We start from the raw sequence: 18,744 nt of genomic DNA, 5'->3' as shown, positions 1-18,744 counted from the left end.
CTATGTCGCATAACGCATTATTTTTAAGCCGTAAGCTGTCTGTAATGGCGCGTTTACACTTGTAAGTCTTGTAACGTCCGCAACGACGTTCGATTCGATCGCTATTCGGTTGCAAATGTAGACGCACCCTAAAAAGAGTGGAAAGTAGGAAGAAAACGTGATGGTCGTGATGCATGGGCGGCATGGACATACTGCACGCTCTTATTTCTTTACGACGGCTTGTATGTGTGAAAAGTTACTCTGAGTGGAAATATGCAATCACTGGAAAAGGTAAACTCCGAAAAAAAGACAATTGAAAAACTGCCAACAGATAAAGTAGTTGAAAAGTCTTCAGAAGCATTTATAAAAAATGAAGGAAAAACTAAGTCTGAGATACGTGCTGAAAGAAGAGCTAAGCAAGAGGCACAAAGAGCAGCTAAAAAGAAATCAATTGAAAAAAGTAAACCAGTTATAACCGAAACAATTCCAGTAAAACCTAAAGAGATTCTTAATCAGAAAGCTTCAATAAAAAAGCCAATTAAACAGGAAAATTCTCATGTAGTAAATTTCTTTAAACACTTGTGTCATGAGAGATTTGAAACACCTCCTTTAAATGACAGCATACATCCTGCAATTGTTAAATTGGGTGTACAATATGAAAATAAAGTTATAGTTGGAAGCAATGCCAGATGTGTTGGATTTTTAGCAGCTGTAAAAAAGTTAATAAAGGACTTTGTGCGTCCAGCTCAAGCTGATTTTGCAAGAGGGCTAGATAAATGCTTAGAGGAATCAGCGATACATTTAGACCAATGTAGACCTTTAGCTGTTTCTGTACAAAATGCATTGCGTTACTTAAAGTGGCAATTAACTAAACTGTCACCATCAATATCTGATACAGATGTAAGTATATGTTTCAAGCATAAATTTATTATATTTTACATTACATAAAAAATACAATTTTCAGGCAAAAGCAGTTTTGGATACTGCTATTGATACTTATATTTCTCAGCAAATTGAACTTGCTATGAAAGCAATATCAATAAACATTCAAACAAAAATATCTGATGGGGATGTTATATTAACATATGGTTTGTAAGTAAAATAAAGATTTTAATTATTAGTATATTTAGATAATTTTGAGATATATTGGATAAATTCTTATCAATAGCTCCTCTTTGATTAATACTATATTTGTGGATGCCTATAATGCTGGCAAAAAGTTTCATGTGGTTGTAGTAGATGGAAGACAAAGGCTGGAAGGAAAGGAGCAACTGAGACGTCTAGTAAAACATGGAATAGAATGTTCATATATTTTGATGAATGCTCTTGATCTGATAATGCCTCAAGTAAGCTGAGTGATTTCATATCAATGAAAAAATTGGAATTAACTTATAGAGGACTTTGGGAAGGCAATATTGATAAAATAAGTGTCCCAACTATTGAAACTTAAAGATGTTGTAAATCTATTCTAAATACAACCAAAATCCTTATATTTTTAGTCCTTATCCAAAACAAGTCTTCAAACATTAAAGTACTCAAACAAGAAAAATGTTTCAAATAGGTGTCCAAAGTATTCTTAGCTGCTCATGCCATTCTTGGAAATGGTTCTATCATGTCAAGAGGGGGTACTTCTCAAGTAGCTTTAATGGCTAAAGCATGTAATGTACCAGTGTTGGTAGCTTGTGAAACGCATAAGTATTACGAACGTGCGCTAACAAACTCAATCACGTACAATGAGCTTGGTAAACAAACCTTTTTATTACTAAAATATATACTTTTTCCGATTCTCAATATCACAAAGAGTGTTTTGAATAACTTTAGTTAAATTTACTAAAAAAGGGTAAAGATACTGAACGAGATCTTAAAGGATTATTTAGAATTAAAATTTTACTTTAGTTTATCCACAACATATTATATATATCCAATTTAATATTATTTTTATTCTTACATTATCACTGATATGAGGTATATTTTTAATAATTGGATGTAATAAATAAGTCTTTTATTTTTTAGGTAATCCTGATGAATTCGTAAAATTTTTACCAGATACTAAGAAGGATATCTTGAATAAATTAAGGAATAAAAAGAATTTCAATATTCTGAATATTATTTATGATGTTACACCATCTGATTTCATAACAGGTGTTGTTACAGAAATGGGTATTTCACCATGCAAAAGTGTGCCTGCTATTATGCGAAATAAACCATTTTACATTTAAGAAATCAGATGGTTCTGATTATAAATTAGGATGGTCTAATAAAAAACATATTCTAAAGATGGAGGGATTTATTTATTTTTAGAACCACGTTGTACAGACACGTTTCGTTTACCTATAACTATTTGGATTAACTAACATTATGAAAGTGAACTGATTTCTCCTAAGAAAGTCAAATAATTCTAGTAAACTAATATTTCTATATTTGAAACCAGAAAAATAAATAAAACTATTTATAAATATTGTATGATACTTTAAGTACAGCAATAAAAAAACAGTTGTTTTAATACAAATATATAGCATTTTTTTGTTAAGTGAAAATTAGCAATTTCAATTAATAATTTTTTTTTTATTTTTAATAATCACGCACATTTATATAGTTTTGTTATCATAATAAATTTTTATTTTAAATGTATTCCAATGCATATTAAGCAGTATATCTATGTATATATCAATACATATATGTATATACTGGGAAAAGAAACCCCCTCCCCTCTCAACCCTTGACAATAGTATTGGAGTTGACCGAGGTGGTCGGTCGGTCGGTGCCCCGTGCCCGGTGGGTCGAGGGCGTCGAGGCTCGAGCTTGGTCGAGCTGGGTCGAGCTGGGTCGAGCTCAGCCGAGCTGGTTAAAGAAGCGTTGAGGTTTGTAAAGGTTAGAACTTAGAAGAAAAATCAGAGAGAAAAAACATTCCGATCTCAAGTGATTTGAAGGATCGTGATTGTTGGTGATTGCAGTGATTTGAAATTATATATAAATAATAAAATAATTTATATTTATATAACAACTGAAATAATTTGTTTTGTTTCACTTTTTAGTAAAAATAAATATGCTATTTGTATATTCATGTGTATATAACAAATAAAATTTAAATTTATAGCTACTTTATCTGAAAATAAATTTTTTCTTTAAATATATTAATAAATAATGCAATAAATGAGAAACCTATGGACTTTTAGAATCAAAGAGTTAAAATTAGGAGAATAATTATTAATATATATTACAATAGAGATTAGATACAAACACAAATACCTCAAGTTAAATTAATTTTTTATAAAATTTGTAACAACTTTTATATTTGTTTAATTTTTTAGTTTAAAGAAAGTCCAGTTCATACATTCATAAAACTGTAAAATGGATAAAATGATGGATGAAATTGTGTCAAAATTAGTTAAGGATATACGTTATGGGTAAGAGAGATACATTTGCATTCTTTTTTTTTTAAAGCTCTAATTTTACAGTATGTTAAATCCTTATTTAATTTCAGAGAAATTAAGGGGACTTATAATATTGTTGTTGCTACAATTAATCTATTAAAATACTTAATTAATAATGCTAATTGGATAACAGCCAAGTATACTCTTATAAAAATTGATATATTATCTTAGAAAAGTTACACTACTTAATTATATATTCTTTGTTACATTGTAGAGATCTAATTGAAATCATTATTTTGAATGGGAAACATTTAATAGATGCTTTTCCACTGGAGGCTTCAATTGGTAATATGGTAAGAAGGATACTAAAAATAATTAGAGAAGAGTATATGCTTGAGTTAAAGAAAAAATCTGACGAATCAGATTTCCAAGAATCTTTGCACAAATTATTAACGGCTGAAGCAGAAGATGATGTGGACTTTAATATTTCTGTACCTTCTCTGAAGCCTTCCTTAATTGACCGTCTAAATGAATTTGAACTTGAATTGGAAACTTGCTCTGAAAATATTACGAAACTAGCCCCTGAATATATAGAATCCAATGATATTATTATGACATTTGGTAAATCTACATTGGTAGAAGAATTTTTGAAAACTGCAGCTGCAACTAAATCTTTTGAAGTTATTGTAGCTGAAGGTGGACCATCTTTAAGGGTATGTAACAGGAGAAAATAATTGTCATTCGTAAAAGTACATATCATATCTTGTTGTATTATCCTTTTAGGGAATTGAGATGGCAAGCAGTCTTAGCGAAGCTAAGATCCAAACTACCTTATTATCTGATGATTTAATGTTTGCTTTGATGCCTAAAATTAGCAAAGTAATTATTGGAGCTCATACTGTCATGTCAAATGGAGGATTGAGAGCGATATCAGGATGTGGCACAATTGCTCGGGCAGCTAAATATTATTCAATACCCTTGATTGTTTTATTACCTCTTTACAAACTTTCTCCTCTTTCTGTTTGTTCATATAAACAGGATGGGTTTACTAAATATGCCTCACCATTATCAGGAGTTATAAGTGGAGCTAATGCTGCGTTATTAGAAAGGGTAGAAGCTTATAACCCAGTGTATAATTATGTACCTTCGGATCTTGTTACTCTCTTCATAACAAATATGTAAGAATATTTACATACATATATACATATATAAACAAAGAGAAATTAATATAAACCTTTTTTAGGGGAAGCAATGAACCATCTTGCAATCACAAATTGATCAGTGAATTATATCATCCTAATGATTACAAATTATGAGATAAGAAAAAATAATATATTTTTGATTTCATAAATATTCTCATTAATTAATTTTATACTGAATAAAAACTAATATTGTACAAAACTTGTTTTAAAAATTATAGACTGTTTAACCTAAGAATTGTGTTTACACAAAATATTTTTATTGCACTGCTTCACCAAACGTTCCTAGTTATACCTCTATCACATTCTTAAACTTATTTGATAATTTTTCCAGTTTGCTAGAATTTCTTATTATACATAAGGATTCCAATTACTTCCATCCTCTGGTTGAAGAGAGTTTGTCACTAACAATATAACATCAACTATCCACCAAATTCCTATACCACCTAATGTTAACAGTTTTCCTACTGCAGTCCCAGTTTGCCCTAAAGAAAATCTATCCATACCTAAGAAACCTAAGAGAATACTGTACAATAAAGTTGTTACAAAGTAATGTTCACTATATTTTATACAAGGTACACCTTCTCTGAAAAAAGTTCTAGGCCCAAAGCATTCTATATCTGGCAGTACAGTGCAGGATACTTTAGTCTTCTCAACATCTTCATAACGAGATCCCCCAAACTAAAAGTAATAGATACATAATTTAAAAATGATATATTTTACAATCTCAATATAATCTAATACCCACCTTTACGCAACCAAATCCAGTCTCCTCCCTGGCTGTTTTATTTCCCTTGTGATCAACAGGCTCTTCACACTCAATAAATTCCTTGGGTCTAAAGAAAATAAACTTGAAATAAAATTCTTCTAAAGTTGGATTAGAAATATACAACAACTTACAAAAATTTGCACATTACTAATGGACCTTCAGGCCTATATTCTTGTTGCGATTCGGTACTTTTGTTTGCTGCTGTGAGGATTAAGCAGCTAGAAAAATGCCAAAAGCTGCAGAAAAAAATCGTACATACGAGTTCTAACCTCATTTTGGCGTGCCCGACATTTGAACGGCGATACCATATGACAGATAGGGATGGGAGAAAGAGAGGAAGAAAATAGAAAAAAGCTAAAAGCAAAACAGACTACGTTTTCATTCTTCAACTCACAGCACAGCTCTCAGCCCTAGACGGTAGTCTGGTAGAGCAATGTGTTATGTGCATAGCCGAATCCTATTGGTCGTTCCAATCCGGAGCTGAGAATTAGCCAATGCCAAGGCAGAGCTTCCATGCTTGGGGGGTTTGGAGTAGGAGTTAGGGACGCACTTGTGGAGTTTCTTTAGAAAATCTCTTCGGAAAGTGCTTGGTTGGCTCTGTATCTGGCTTTTGTCTTGTGTCAGTGATGGTTCGAGCATGGTCGTGCAAGTTTGCTTTTTAAATTTCGCAAGACTAGTCAGTGGTTTTAGGGTAATAAACGTTCGAAATCTTCAAGAGATAAAAGCAATTTGTTTTATTTGTTCTCAACGTTCGATCTTTGACTGGTGCAGGAACTTGCTTCGTCAATATCGGAATTTATATGTACGGAAATATGCGGGAAAGGGAAGAATTCTCAAGAAGCTTTCCACCGGGACAGCCGATTCAGTCACCTTCGGCAAGAGCCTTGGGCTTGGACGCCCTTCACAGCCTATGTAAAGAAATTTACCCGGATCAGAGCAATCCTCTGACAGTGACAGCAATCGTTAAATACTGGTAGGTCTCAAGTTGCTACGTATTATATCGCACACACCAAGATAAACCATGAAAATCTTATCTCTCATTCTATCTCTTCATTCTTACAATGCAATTCTCTTCAGGTTGGGTGGTCCGGATCCTCTAGACTATATAAGCATGTACGAAAATCCAGGCTGTCCGGAACTCAACGTACCACCACACTGGCACTATGTGAGGTAACAAAACAAAGTATCATAAACATTATACATGCAGCTATACACAAAGAATTCGTTCCTATCACTGATTGTACTTCAAAACAAAACTCTTATTACTATTCTATTTTCAATCATTCTCCACTCCTCGGACAATTTCAGTACCGGAAACAATTTTTTTTCTTTCTCGGTAAGAGCGTCGGAAATAGTGGGAGAAGGGGTCATAGAGAAAAAAAGGGACAGAAATGCCCCAAGATAGAAAAAAATACTCATTTCACGCACGTGCTCACCTTAGTATATTCAGGTTTAAAGTAAATTGTAAGGGATCGTTTTTTGTCCCAGCACCTAGTTAAATTTATCACAGTTCAATAAAAAGAAAAAATTAAATCAAAATTATTTATTTACTAACGTTATATATATATATATATATATATATAATTTATTGATACAATTTGATAAATTTAAAACAAATCTTTTTCCAAATGGATAATTTAACCCAGAGTTTTATCAATAGGAGTGAATTTTTTTTTAAAGTGTAAAAGCGTTGATCACGCACATCCTATTAGAATATCCGCGACGATGAATCATCCACCGCTAAAAAGGGTTCCTCCTTTTTTCTTGCCCAATCTCCTCTTTTTCACCGTCGTCGTCGTCTACGATGTCGTCTCTCGTCGTTAAGTCTTACACCCCACCCCCTCCCCCTTCACCTTTTTCAGCTTCAAACAGCTGTCCCAATAGTTGCTCATTCTCTCTATATATAGAGCATAGGGTGCTGCAAAAGAAGGATAATGCAGTGTAAAAGACGGCGCTGCGGAAATAGAAGTACAGGACTCGTTTCCCCTTTTCCGCTGGCTCAATCTAAATATACTTACGTTTATAGTATTCCATTTAAATTCAACTTCCTCTCTACCTTCTTTAAACCACGTGCCGTATTTGGGGCTTTGCTTCATATCATTGAAAAAAAGAATCTCTTTACAAGAGAAAATTCTGATTGAATTTTGTTTTTACAGTTTGGGATTGTCAGATTTGCACGGAGACGGCAGATTGCATCCAAAAAGCGGACCAGGACGTCCAAGTGGATTCGGCTTTGAGCTGACTTTTAGGTTGGTGCGAGAGAGGGGGGAAACTACTCCACCGACATGGCCGGCCAATGTAATGCAGCAACTGGCTAAATATGTGTTTCATTCTGGAAATATGCTCCTACCCGGTGATCATGTTTCCTGGCACAATACCTTGGACAATGGCTACGGTCGAATAACGCAAATTTTAATGGGCAGAGATCCACAACTGCCAGCTTCGGTTTCCACGCCTCATGGAGAGGTACAAGAAGCTTTAGATTCGTTGGAAATTTGGTTAATTCTCTGTAGTATAAGTGCGATGCTTTCAGGTCTCTTTCGTGCAAATTATTGGTGTGACGAATGAAGAGCTTAGAGCTGCGCAACGCTGGAATGGTTTGGGCGTTGTAAATCTATTAAAAAGCACAAGGGGATGCGGGCCCTGGCTAGTTACAAACATGAGAAGAACGCACTCGATGATGGAGGAAGATCCATCTGTTGCTGAGAAAGTCGAGTGTGGAATAGAGCGAGAAGGATCTAACTTGAGTGGTGTCTCTGCGAAATGCTGGTACGCTCATTCATTCCTTGAAATTATTTCTATGTAATAATGTTCGAGTATGATCGAACATAATGGATTTCTAGGTGGGTGCAAATAACGAACGATAGTACCGAAAAGTATAGAGAGAACAAGAATGATTCGGATGACGAGGATGAGGATAAGAAGCCAATTATCAAATCTGAAAGATTGTCCCCTTGCGAGCAAGAAGAAGCACCAAGTTTTCCAGAAGAAAATTGCGTTAAGACATTGTCAGGTCTTCATTTAACGTTTAATTTGGAAGCTGGATCCCTGCTACCTCTGGCTATAAGGTTCACATTTTATAATAATCATTCGTTAGTTTGTTTTGTGCCATCTATAAGGCTGGTTTTCGTTTCTTAGGGGGCGAGTAATGCATGGGAGACACTTTACGTTCAAGTCAGTCATGTCGCATACGGCAATAACGATAGTTGCTCCTTCAGTTACCGGAACATTAGTTTCCAAGGAAAAACCTTACGTTGTACAGGGACCATGGTTACAAGTATTATTACCCGAAGAACTCTCGCAGCGAATGGCACAAGAATTTCAAGTTCTCAGTAATCCGGAAGAAGTCAGTAGACGAGATTTGTTCTATCAAAATGTAATTCACCAGGTCCATAAAATTAATACGTACCTTTGTTTACAGGTGGAGCTACCAATAACATTCTCTTGGCCCGAATATAACCTTGTCATTACTATTATAAATGACTAAGAAACACAATATGCTTTTATTCAAATGACAATTCAGGAACCAACAATATTCATTTCATTTGATAGTTTAATTTTAAGCGACAGTATAAAAGTATTATGAATTTTCTGATAGGTATTAAAATTACGTAGAATAATTATTTATCTCGAACGCTCTTTACATTTTAAATTCTATAACATATCATTTTATAATTTATAAATTTTATATATCGAGTCGCGAAGCAATAACTAACTAAAGATTATGAATTGCATCATAATGCATAAGGGAGATTAAATTACGGGCTATAAGGACTATATTTTTACACTAAACTATGACCTACCAATCTGCCTTTTGCATATCGATGTACTGCTATATATAACAATATATATTATGAATAGTATATAATATATATATACATGTATATAATAATATGTATATGTATATATGTATTTAATTGTATATAAACATAGGAACTAAATTATTAAGTGTAATTGTATTTGATATACACTTTTACACTTTGTTAATATTAATAAAATTTATAGAAATTACAAATAGTCAAAATCATAATCCTCTTGCCTCATGGGACTGCGCTTGTTAGCGTGATTGTTTTTTCTTGTTGTCGTCCTGCTTGGATAAATTTTCGATCCACGGGAATCCTCTTTGTGTGAAATATTCTGTGTGTTATTGTTTTCTTTGGGTGCTCTAAACAATTTTGCCCAACCGAGCCGGGGCTTCTGGTGTTGAACGACATTAACATTAGCGTTAGAATCAGTATCAGTGATGTTTATATCGGGTAATGAACAATCAACGACGGCTCAAAATCTACTTTCTCCCTTGAACGTCAAGTTTCTTGTGCAAGAAAATAAAGACTGACATAATGTGTACCAAATTCTATGAAATTGAAGGTATTGTGCTTCCTCCACTCTCTTAATGAATTATTTATTATTTCTTGTGATTTGAGATATGAATTGTTTATAAACTAAATTATGATGCCTATCTGTGTGATTTTAATGGAATTGCGTACCTTGTTGATGATATTAGCAACACACTTGTAAGCCCCAATCCAGAGTAAAATGACAATACATGCCAACACAAAGTCCTCGACTTCATCGCGTCTTATGGAGTGAACGATGCGAACGATACCCCGAAAGATATTCATAAAAGTTTGTATGGTACAGATGCAAAGGTCCAGTATAAAGCAAGACGCATGAAATGCTAAATTTACCAGTGCCAGCATTAACTCTAATGTTCTAGCAAAAACGTCGAAGACAATTTCCATAAGTAGTTTTGAAGAATCTCGAAACGCACAAACGAGTTCCTTGACAAGATTCAGGAAATCTTCGGACAGACTAAACATACGTTCATTTAATTCAATAACAGGCGTCTTTCTAAACATTTTACAGTGAACTAATGAACTATGTAATGGTAAACACCTTACAATACTCGAGACAGAAAATTTAACAGTTCTCCATAGATATATCGCACGCGATTAAACAAAAGATGGCAATGGATTGAATTTATTGACAAACATATCATTCTTGCCCTCTATGTTTGTACATATTATAATACCATTGTATATTTTAATTCAGTCAGCATAGTTTACAATTGAGCTACAATTATAACAGTGCATGGCAGTCGAATTAGTTTAGATAAGCATTGGAGAAGAGATTTCCTACGTAAAACGAGCTTATATTACAAATATACAGGGTGTCTCCTAGTTAAAAAAAATGTGCAGTCTTACAATTTATCAACGAAACATTTTAAACAAAATTATTTCAAATAAAATTTGTTTCATATGGAGGAGGAAATAAAATGTGTCATCGATTTGACCTTGAAAATTTTGTTACTAATTAACTTCATTTGAAGGTCACATTGATATTTTAGAGATGAAATCCACTATATCCTATTGCATATTCTTGCAGCTTATCTCAAAAGCTTCCTAAAATACTATATAAATTTGTAATTTCGTCTTATCGTTCGCTAAATACTTCCATTTAAAATTGCATATGCCGATCTAGTTGACGTAGCATAGGCAACCGCTACGACTATACATACACACATAGTTACTCATCAAATTTTATCATTTCAAATTGAAATGTCTTATTACGCACAATGGCAGGATGTAATGACAAATTCATACAGCATTCTGAAAAGCTCTTGAAGTAATTTACAAGAATCTGCAATAAAATAGGTGGGTCCATTTGAAAAGCGTCAGGTGATCTTCAGATGATCTTCAAAAGGCATACGTTTCAAGGTTAAACCAATAGTACCATCTTATGTCCACCTCGAGATTGAATAACATTTGCATGCAATTTAAAGTAGAACACCCTGTATACCTACTACGTATGTATGTATATATATATATATATATATATATATATATATACGATAAATTAATAGTCGTTAACAGTATATGTATAATAATAATCTTTGAGATTCGTCAAACTGTATTAGAATATGAGAAACTTAATGATAAGATATAAACAATACAATCATCGAACCAGTCATTAATTTGGTTGATAAAGTAATTTTTAATTAATGAATGGCTTTATGATGTTGCGTGAATGATGATGGATAATAATAGAAGGAGAAATGATGGAAACTTCTGATCAGCATTGTTACAAGCGTCCGCATCGTTGCAGGATTGTACGCATCCTCTGATGTACCTAAAAATTGCACAATTCAGCATTTCTTCGTTCAGAAAATCGTCAGAAATTTCACTCACTTGTTATCAAGATAGAAGCCGCCGCAATGTGACATCCGGATTAGTTCAGAATCTGCTGTTAAGGAGCCACTGTCTAAAGCACAGCTCCTTATGGTTATGGAAATACCAGTTTTGTCTACAATAAAAACCTGTACTCTTTCTACAATTGTATATAATATAATACAGTACATGTAACGTTGAAATTGTTTACCATAAATTCCGGCTATTTTCACGCAAGCAGTGGCAGGAAACAAGCCGTCACGTCCCTTACGGCCACCAAGACAAGGTGACTCTATAAGACTCTCGCTTCCATTATTATGAAATGGATCATCGCAAGATTTGTTATCCCCAGCGATTGAAATGCACTTGAAGCAGTCGATGGCATAACCTAAAAACCAGTGTAAACATTCTAAATTCAAATTACAAGCTTCTTCTATCACTTTGCGTCGATGCATGACATAAACAAAAAGAGTTTAACCTCTCTTGGAAGCGATAAGAATAGTAGCGAAAAAGCACAGAAAGATTCTACGAAATGGGTCGTTCATTGTGTTAGAATATGTTGCGAAGATTTTTTTTTCTGCGAATATTCAACGGCACATTGTCAGCTATTCGATGTCAAGAAATACAGAGGCGTGTATTCTTTTATAAGAGTCATTTCAAGGAACAGGCCTGAATAACGCTGAAATTTGACGGTGTATTATGCTATCCTGTAATCCGTATGAAGCAAACAAAGTCGTCTTTCTCTCTCACCAAAGACGCATTTAAGTTTTTTACTATGTACAATACTACTTTAACGATTATAATTATTCATGGACGAAAGAGGAGTTTTATAAAAAATGTTTTGAAAAATAGGTTAAAATTAGCACTGAACGAAACGAGTCTTTCGCGAGTTTCATTGATGAATTTTTGTCTCGCGACGGTTTAAACTGTGCTAGCAAACTGTTTTGCACAGTGGTCCCCAAGGCAACCGTATGTTCCAACGTAATACACTAACCGGATCTTTTACTAAAGATTTTCACGATCGATGAACATTCGTCGACGTAATACAACGCGCACTACTTAAAATATTCAAAACCTCCAATATTTTTGTTGCCTATAAGCGACCAATGATTGTTCGAAACGTCCACTTTCCCAGGCAGCATGGATCTTTATCGAAGCAAAAGAAGAAGAAACATTTATGGATAGAAGCGTGATGCCGCGTGATCCCATTTATTCGTAGCACGCGAGATTTAGGTGCAGTTGTACTTGCATTGGGGCGCTCAATCTAATAAAGCATAGCACACGTGTAAAAAGAGGGATAGAATATTCGTACAGTATCGTTACATTGATGAAAAGTGAAAAAATGACAAACCTTTTTATTAAGATGTTATTATTGCAAAATTGGTGGAAGAGTGATTTTCTCGAGCCACTGTGTGTATACATATAAATATGTCAACTGGGAACTCACAGGATGAATGATATTTTCATCGAGAGTCTCTGTGAACACCTACTGTTGACATTTGTTGTCAATCAGTATTAATATGTTTGAGAGAAAGAACACAGAAAAACGCTTATAAACAGAAGTTTGTTGTCGCGGTATCTAATTTCAAGCTACACGCGAGCTTTGGACGCAGCTAAGCTGGCTACAGTCTGATTGGCTGCTGGTTGGTTCGATAAAAGTATATAATATATATATATAAGTATGTCGTATCGTATTAAGGGAAAAGAAGCACGACAAAGAAGCATAAAATTCTTTTGACTTTGGTTTTATTAAGATGTTATTGTTAGTAAACGACAATGGAATGCTAGTATGGATATGCGGGTGAATAAGGGCGCGTGGGATGAATGAAAATTTGAAAAATGGCGCGGTAAGCATGCGCTATGGATTGTGCGGCCAATCACCTCGTCGGCTGACTGGAAGCGGCCGTCCGTCTCTGTCGTAGCGACACTGCGGTTTCACGATGTAATTGCGTTTTCGGAAAAAATGTCTCGGTTTTTTGTACACCCATGCATCCGTATTTTCACGTGAACCCTCCTCGTACCCTGAGCACTAACCCCCACGTCTGGCATCGTCGTAGCTCGAACGATAATGGGCCAGTCCTCGAGCAACACCGGACATAGCGGTGAGTGTCAATTTTACATCCGTTTCGTTTAGCGAATTACGGATTCTAATTCATCTGTCTCTCATTTAGAGAGGCCTAAAAATATTTTCATCTCTCTGTCATGTCTTATCCTATCCATGTGTCAATCGTTTTGAATTATACGAGATCTATCCTCTCCTCGTTTAACCCTAACAATTCTTTGAGTATTAATTATTTCTTATTTATTCGTGCTAATCGTTCATCGTAATTATCGATAGAAGTTTCCTCAATGAGAAGGTTAATACGAATTACGCATTATTCGAAGTTGAATTTAATAGCAATAGCATTCAGCGGACTTTGTCTCGCTTGTCCTGAGTCGGAGCCGACAATCGGTTCTCCTAGTACAAATTTTAGGTTATGTCGAGCATGTATTCGCCGATACTGCCAGTTTACAGTGAATGCAGAAGAGAGTAATGTGTTCCAGTTTTTTCACCTTTAACAGCATCAGTTGCTGTCGCTTTCGACCCTTTATTTTTCCATCTTGTTTTCCGATTTATTTCCCCATATTTATTCACCTCATCGATATTCCTTACTATTTTTAAATACTCCAGGTTTCATCCATAACGTCACATTTGTATCATTCTGCCCTATGTTCATCATAAAAGTCTTGTATGTATTTTGACATTTTTGTTTTCCTCGGGTCATCATTTTTGCTCATAACTCGTGATAGTATCCATTCGACAAAGTCAGCTATATTGATAAACATAAATCAAAACATAGGAGTCTGTAAAATCGTTCGCCAACTTTTCTTTTTTAATAAGATTCATTTTTAAATCGTGTAAATGGTTACTTTTATAAGAGTTTTTTCCATCGTATTTTTCTCTGTTATTCAACGTATTTATTGATTTTTCCATACTGCTATTACAGGATTAATTATTCCGTAATTTTATCATAGAGAGTTTTCTACACGGGGAACGAAATATTTGACTTACCGACACGTACAATTCATATGTAGACGAAGGGGAGAGTGATGTAGAGATTAGAGAGAGAAAGAGATTGCAGCCTGGCCGGGATTGACGGGAGTCGAACAAGAAATGTGCGCCATCTATGTATACAGCGTGGCAAAACATCTCCAGTCGGTACATATGGAATCATCTAATACCTAACCAAATCTGAACCATTTATACTCGATTGAAATTGACATGTGATTGATTGCTGGAACAACGCTTACCGGTTTTAATTATTTTTCATAAGATATATTGATGAAGAAAGTAGATATGCAGTCTCTAAAAAATAGGGATAGGGTGAGAAAGGGTTTTACGATACGGAGACATATACGGAAAGATTTATAGTGTTTGTAAAATAGCTTTGGGTCCTATTAGATTGCCGCTAGGGTTTTGAAGGCTTGTAAGATGGTCCCGTTGCAGCAGGCAGGGTAGGTAGTCAAGAGACATTCAGGTACTACAGAGTGTTACCTATGGCGCGGACCAAACCCAACCTTAACGCGTGGCCCACAGATGTTATTGTCATATGGCAGACACACGGTCCAAGCAAGACTCGTAACGCTGAAAACCGCGATTGCACGTTTCCTCCCACCAATCCCAATCCGTTTCCATACAACGGCGAACGTGACCATCGGTGACTCCCTTCAATTTTATGACGCCACGTCACGCGAACTACCGTAACGGGGATTACAATAATTATCGCCATATTGAATTATAGAACGGCAGGAATTGCGTCTTCCAAGTGGAAGAAGCCATCGCAGAGGCCAGCGACCCAATTCTCGATATGTGTATTTATACCGTAGGACGTTGCAGACTACCGGCCATTGGCTGCGTGTGGCCATTTTCGCGGATAGACATAAACGAAAGAGAAAAGGACGGTTACGAGTGAAAGTGCGAGGGGGCGCTGTGGGAAAGGAGAAAAACAGATCCGAGTCTCTCGTGCGTCACGAGACGCTCGACGGAATTGAATTTCTGTACGTTAACGTTAAGTCTAGCGTTGTTTGATCCAATATTCAGGCATATAAACGTGGATAAACTAATGGAATCCCGTTGCACGATCAGAAATTTCTCTCAGGAAGCCTTGACTCTCCCACGCGATTCACCAGCTGATCACAAGATGCCAGTGGTCTCACAATGGTTCGCCCTTGAAGAGAAAATTTTAAGGTGCCTTTTGTGCCGACCGTAAGGACGATCCGTGGAAAATGTTGAAAAATAAGAGGCACAGAACCTAGGTCCGATGTGTGCAGTCGAATGGGGAAAATCGCATTGTGAAAAGTCCTTCTCTCCCCCCTACTCCATCCCCTTTTATGACGCAAGATCTTTCGCTCTGCGTATATAGGCATGAAAGCCTAACGAAAACATCGAGTCGATGTTTGCGAGAAATATGATTTTTGGAATTTTTAAAATTGCTCTTCATAGTGGGACGTAATACGTTTACTGGCTTTATGCACTAATGAAGTTTAGGGAGGTAGAAATAGAGTAACCTTATTATACATGAAGAGAAAACTGTGATAGCGTACAGAAAGAGAGACAGACAGAGAGGTCACGCACTACGGAGGGCGGTGGCCCCTCCGAACACGGAAATACATACATGGATGTCGCATACTTTGCAATATAAACGTAGTGGAACTCTTAAACGTGCATGCGCGAATCACCGAATGAACATAGTGTACACATACAAATAAGAGGGACTACTATTTTTGGCTCAAACACGCCAGCTTTCTTATAGATTTCTGGTTTCCCTGTCCTCTCTCTCCCTCTCTCTCTCTCTCTCTCTCTCTCTCTCTTCTTAAATGTAACTAATATAACTACCAAATATCGAACAATAAACTCTTATATAACTAGTCTTCTTTGATCACTCTTCTTTTCTATTGGTGCAAAGATTTTGGAAAATTACAGAATGGGACAGAAGAAAAAAAAATAGTATGGTCTAATTCGACCGAGTATCGGCAGAAGCGTAAAGAATTGTAAGAGCGGTGTCGACGTAGCATCCTTAATTCAGGCTGGTTAGGCTATTCCAAGTGCGGAACGCTGCAATAGTACACAGGGCCAAAAGTAATCCCGTCGCGTTGTATTCTTAACTCGATGCTCGCTCGACCGAGAGAAAAAAGGCTAAAACAGTACGGCTATGACGTCAATTGGAAAAGGTCCCTCTCGCACCACGTTCTTCGATCTCGACCTCCACCATCCGGCATCGATATCCTCGAGTCGAACCTCCAATGGATTCTGTTCCTCCCCTCTTTTTCTCTCTTTCCGCTCCACCTAATAATTTTTTTTTTCACGTTTTTTTTCTCTTTCAAGCGCCTGTCGAGCTTTCTCCGTTTTCGTCGATATATTTCAGCCAACGTCGATAATGTACTGGGCGTAACGGACAAAAGTGTCCCGTGGCATCCACGCGATTCGCGCGAGGGAATTGGCCGCACGTCAAAGAGGCTATTTGCAACCTTCGAGGGCTCGATTCGAGAGAGAAAGAGAGAGCTCACCTCGGTAATAGCGACAACTCCACCTAACGTGAACCCACTTGGCAAGAAAAAAATTGTTCTACACCGATGAGAAGAACAACCCTGCAAACTTTATTTCTGTCCCGTGTTACGAGCGGGGGGAGCGTCGAGGGTCGAATCCTCGGAATTCGCAATGTGTTCTTCTATAGAAAAATAAATAACGATCCCCGGTGTTGCTCTCTTGCGCCATTTGCACCACATGTTTGAACCGCGAAACTTTTTGTAGACCAGCGTTTTTTCTCCAATTTTTTTTTGCTCAGTCATCGTGTGCATTTTTTCTTACACATTTTTTTTTACCGAAACAACAACCCCATTTGGCGCACTAGTCGATGTTTCATCCGTCATAACTCATAGTCGAGCGACGATCGTTGGCGTCGCCGAATAAACAGTGGGAATCGTGGCACTTGTGTTCGTTATATTATATATTAACCCCTTCGTTGTAGCTATAGAGAAGGATCTTTCCCCTTGAGTATCAGGATGCATTAGTACGATTCCCTGGAAGGGCCAATTAAAGCGGAATGAGCTCTTTTGTACAGAGAGTTGTTGGGCAGTTTTTTCTAAATATCGAAGCAGAGCTCTTCTTTGGAATTGTGTTTCGGGGTATTGCTGTTAGAAACGTAGTGTTTATAAACAAGGTATCACGAAGTTTGGGGGGAACGATAGGATTGGAGGATATTCTCTCCCAGCCAAGGTGGTGGAAGGAATTGGAATGGGATGGATGGAAAAGAAGTTGGAGAGAGTTGGAGGGGGGGGGGGATAGCGACACGCGCCGAAGCGTGCTGTCGCGTGGCTCGGTGGAGGGAGGAGGACGAACCAATGGACGAAGAACTGGTGGAAGAAGGACGCAAAATTGCTCCCGTTTGGGGCGTTGGTTGCTCGACCAGCGGTAACTCGCCACGCCACCTGCCGCAAATCGGCAGATGTGACGGCTTGACCGACCTCGCACACTGCCTCCTCCTGTTTGGACCGAAACCAGCCAAACTCTTATACTTTTCGTCCAAAGCTGCCGATACAGTTTCGCTTTTCATTCAACCAACGATCCCATTTGGAAGCGAGGGGCCATCCTCGCCCCTCTCTTTGGAACAACCGGAGGAGACGAGGCAAGTTTGATGAGAAACTCGAGTCTCGTCGCTCGCGTGGCTGGCAGGAAATGGATAGATGATTTTTGGATCACATCGGAAGGAAAGAACGTGAGAGTGGACGCTGTTACTAAGCGAACGTGGTAAGGGTGGTGCGTGGTGGTACGACAGATGTTGGGAGTAGTTTCTGCTGCTGCTGCCTCGAGAAAGAAACCCATGCATGGAGAAGGAGGAGGGTCCGATATTCGTCGAGGATGAAGAGAGATGGTCAAACCGAGACGGATCCTTTTCTGTTGGCAAGACAATGAAGCATAGTGGCGCGTGGCGGCTGGCGCTCCTGGAGGGGATAACTACGGCCTGCGAGAGATACTTAGGCAATGATCAAGATCGGTTGAGAGACCCTATGCTATACTACTATTAACCCACCGCCTACACAGTTTTTTATCGTGCTTCTGCAATTAAACCATATAATTGCGACCAGTCCGCCCTGAAGAATATACTCGTTCTCTCTCTCGTAAAAAAATTCTCCATGTGTTGTCTTGTCACTTTGGCACTAAAATAGGACCGACCATTCCAATTTCGACAAGATATTGGAATGAATCGAAACGGGGA

At 37.0% G+C, this 18,744-nt stretch overlaps 7 protein-coding genes across 11 annotated transcripts in view; 4 read left to right on the top strand and 3 right to left on the bottom strand.

Annotated features, from left to right (window-relative positions):
- Positions 1-99: 99 nt before the first annotated feature.
- eIF2Bdelta (eukaryotic translation initiation factor 2B subunit delta) lies at positions 100-2,255 on the top strand. Its single transcript, XM_066725680.1, has 5 exons — positions 100-879; positions 944-1,071; positions 1,148-1,325; positions 1,541-1,721; positions 1,993-2,255. The coding sequence occupies exons 1-5, from the start codon at positions 253-255 to the stop codon at positions 2,196-2,198; spliced, it is 1,320 nt and encodes a 439-aa protein (XP_066581777.1). The 5' UTR covers positions 100-252; the 3' UTR covers positions 2,199-2,255.
- Positions 2,256-2,711: 456 nt separating this feature from the next.
- eIF2Bbeta (eukaryotic translation initiation factor 2B subunit beta) lies at positions 2,712-4,733 on the top strand. Of its 3 annotated transcripts, none has more exons than XM_066725248.1 (6): positions 2,712-2,840; positions 3,291-3,386; positions 3,464-3,550; positions 3,628-4,066; positions 4,137-4,531; positions 4,597-4,733. In XM_066725248.1, exons 2-6 carry the CDS (start codon positions 3,331-3,333, stop codon positions 4,667-4,669), a joined length of 1,050 nt encoding a protein of 349 aa, XP_066581345.1. In that variant the 5' UTR covers positions 2,712-2,840; positions 3,291-3,330; the 3' UTR covers positions 4,670-4,733. The 3 variants fall into 3 exon arrangements, with proteins under 3 accessions (XP_066581345.1, XP_066581346.1, XP_066581347.1); XM_066725249.1 differs by having other exon boundaries at positions 2,759-2,850; XM_066725250.1 differs by having other exon boundaries at positions 2,811-2,923.
- amrt (amaretto) lies at positions 4,672-5,736 on the bottom strand. The gene is made up of 3 exons (XM_066725251.1): positions 5,453-5,736; positions 5,301-5,388; positions 4,672-5,233 (listed from the first exon to the last, which is right to left on the bottom strand). The coding sequence occupies exons 1-3, from the start codon at positions 5,593-5,595 to the stop codon at positions 4,904-4,906; spliced, it is 561 nt and encodes a 186-aa protein (XP_066581348.1). The 5' UTR covers positions 5,596-5,736; the 3' UTR covers positions 4,672-4,903.
- Positions 5,737-5,878: 142 nt separating this feature from the next.
- Positions 5,879-9,271, top strand: Su(fu) (suppressor of fused). Of its 2 annotated transcripts, XM_066726259.1 has the most exons (8): positions 5,879-6,012; positions 6,093-6,294; positions 6,399-6,491; positions 7,478-7,787; positions 7,855-8,090; positions 8,165-8,389; positions 8,460-8,667; positions 8,743-9,271. In XM_066726259.1, the coding sequence occupies exons 2-8, from the start codon at positions 6,122-6,124 to the stop codon at positions 8,806-8,808; spliced, it is 1,311 nt and encodes a 436-aa protein (XP_066582356.1). In that variant the 5' UTR covers positions 5,879-6,012; positions 6,093-6,121; the 3' UTR covers positions 8,809-9,271. The 2 variants fall into 2 exon arrangements, with proteins under 2 accessions (XP_066582356.1, XP_066582355.1); XM_066726258.1 differs by having other exon boundaries at positions 5,881-6,294.
- Positions 9,272-9,323: 52 nt separating this feature from the next.
- On the bottom strand, positions 9,324-11,016 carry LOC136772972 (uncharacterized). Its single transcript, XM_066726261.1, has 2 exons — positions 9,809-11,016; positions 9,324-9,518 (listed from the first exon to the last, which is right to left on the bottom strand). Exons 1-2 carry the CDS (start codon positions 10,178-10,180, stop codon positions 9,330-9,332), a joined length of 561 nt encoding a protein of 186 aa, XP_066582358.1. The 5' UTR covers positions 10,181-11,016; the 3' UTR covers positions 9,324-9,329.
- neur (E3 ubiquitin-protein ligase neur) overlaps positions 9,384-18,744 on the top strand; it is a 47,903-nt gene continuing 38,542 nt past the window's right edge. The window contains exon 1 of one of the 2 annotated variants that reach the window (XM_066726257.1): positions 9,384-9,689. In XM_066726257.1, the coding sequence (XP_066582354.1) occupies positions 9,662-9,689 (28 nt within the window). In that variant the 5' untranslated portion in view covers positions 9,384-9,661. Of the gene's footprint in view, positions 9,690-13,378; positions 13,591-18,744 lie in introns of those variants that run through there. The other variant, XM_066726256.1, reaches the window with a different exon arrangement.
- LOC136772973 (uncharacterized) lies at positions 11,139-12,540 on the bottom strand. Its single transcript, XM_066726262.1, has 4 exons — positions 11,967-12,540; positions 11,700-11,876; positions 11,510-11,624; positions 11,139-11,450 (listed from the first exon to the last, which is right to left on the bottom strand). Exons 1-4 carry the CDS (start codon positions 12,031-12,033, stop codon positions 11,333-11,335), a joined length of 477 nt encoding a protein of 158 aa, XP_066582359.1. The 5' UTR covers positions 12,034-12,540; the 3' UTR covers positions 11,139-11,332.

The sequence above is a fragment of the Prorops nasuta genome, unplaced genomic scaffold, assembly GCF_024137725.1.
Source record: "Prorops nasuta isolate Cenicafe-Biocafe unplaced genomic scaffold, Cenicafe_Pnas_1.2 PNAS00004, whole genome shotgun sequence".
In the NCBI taxonomy this organism is placed as follows: Eukaryota; Metazoa; Arthropoda; class Insecta; order Hymenoptera; family Bethylidae; genus Prorops; species Prorops nasuta.
Note: the sequence above shows the minus strand (reverse complement) of the source record. Positions and strands in the feature narration are given on the sequence as shown.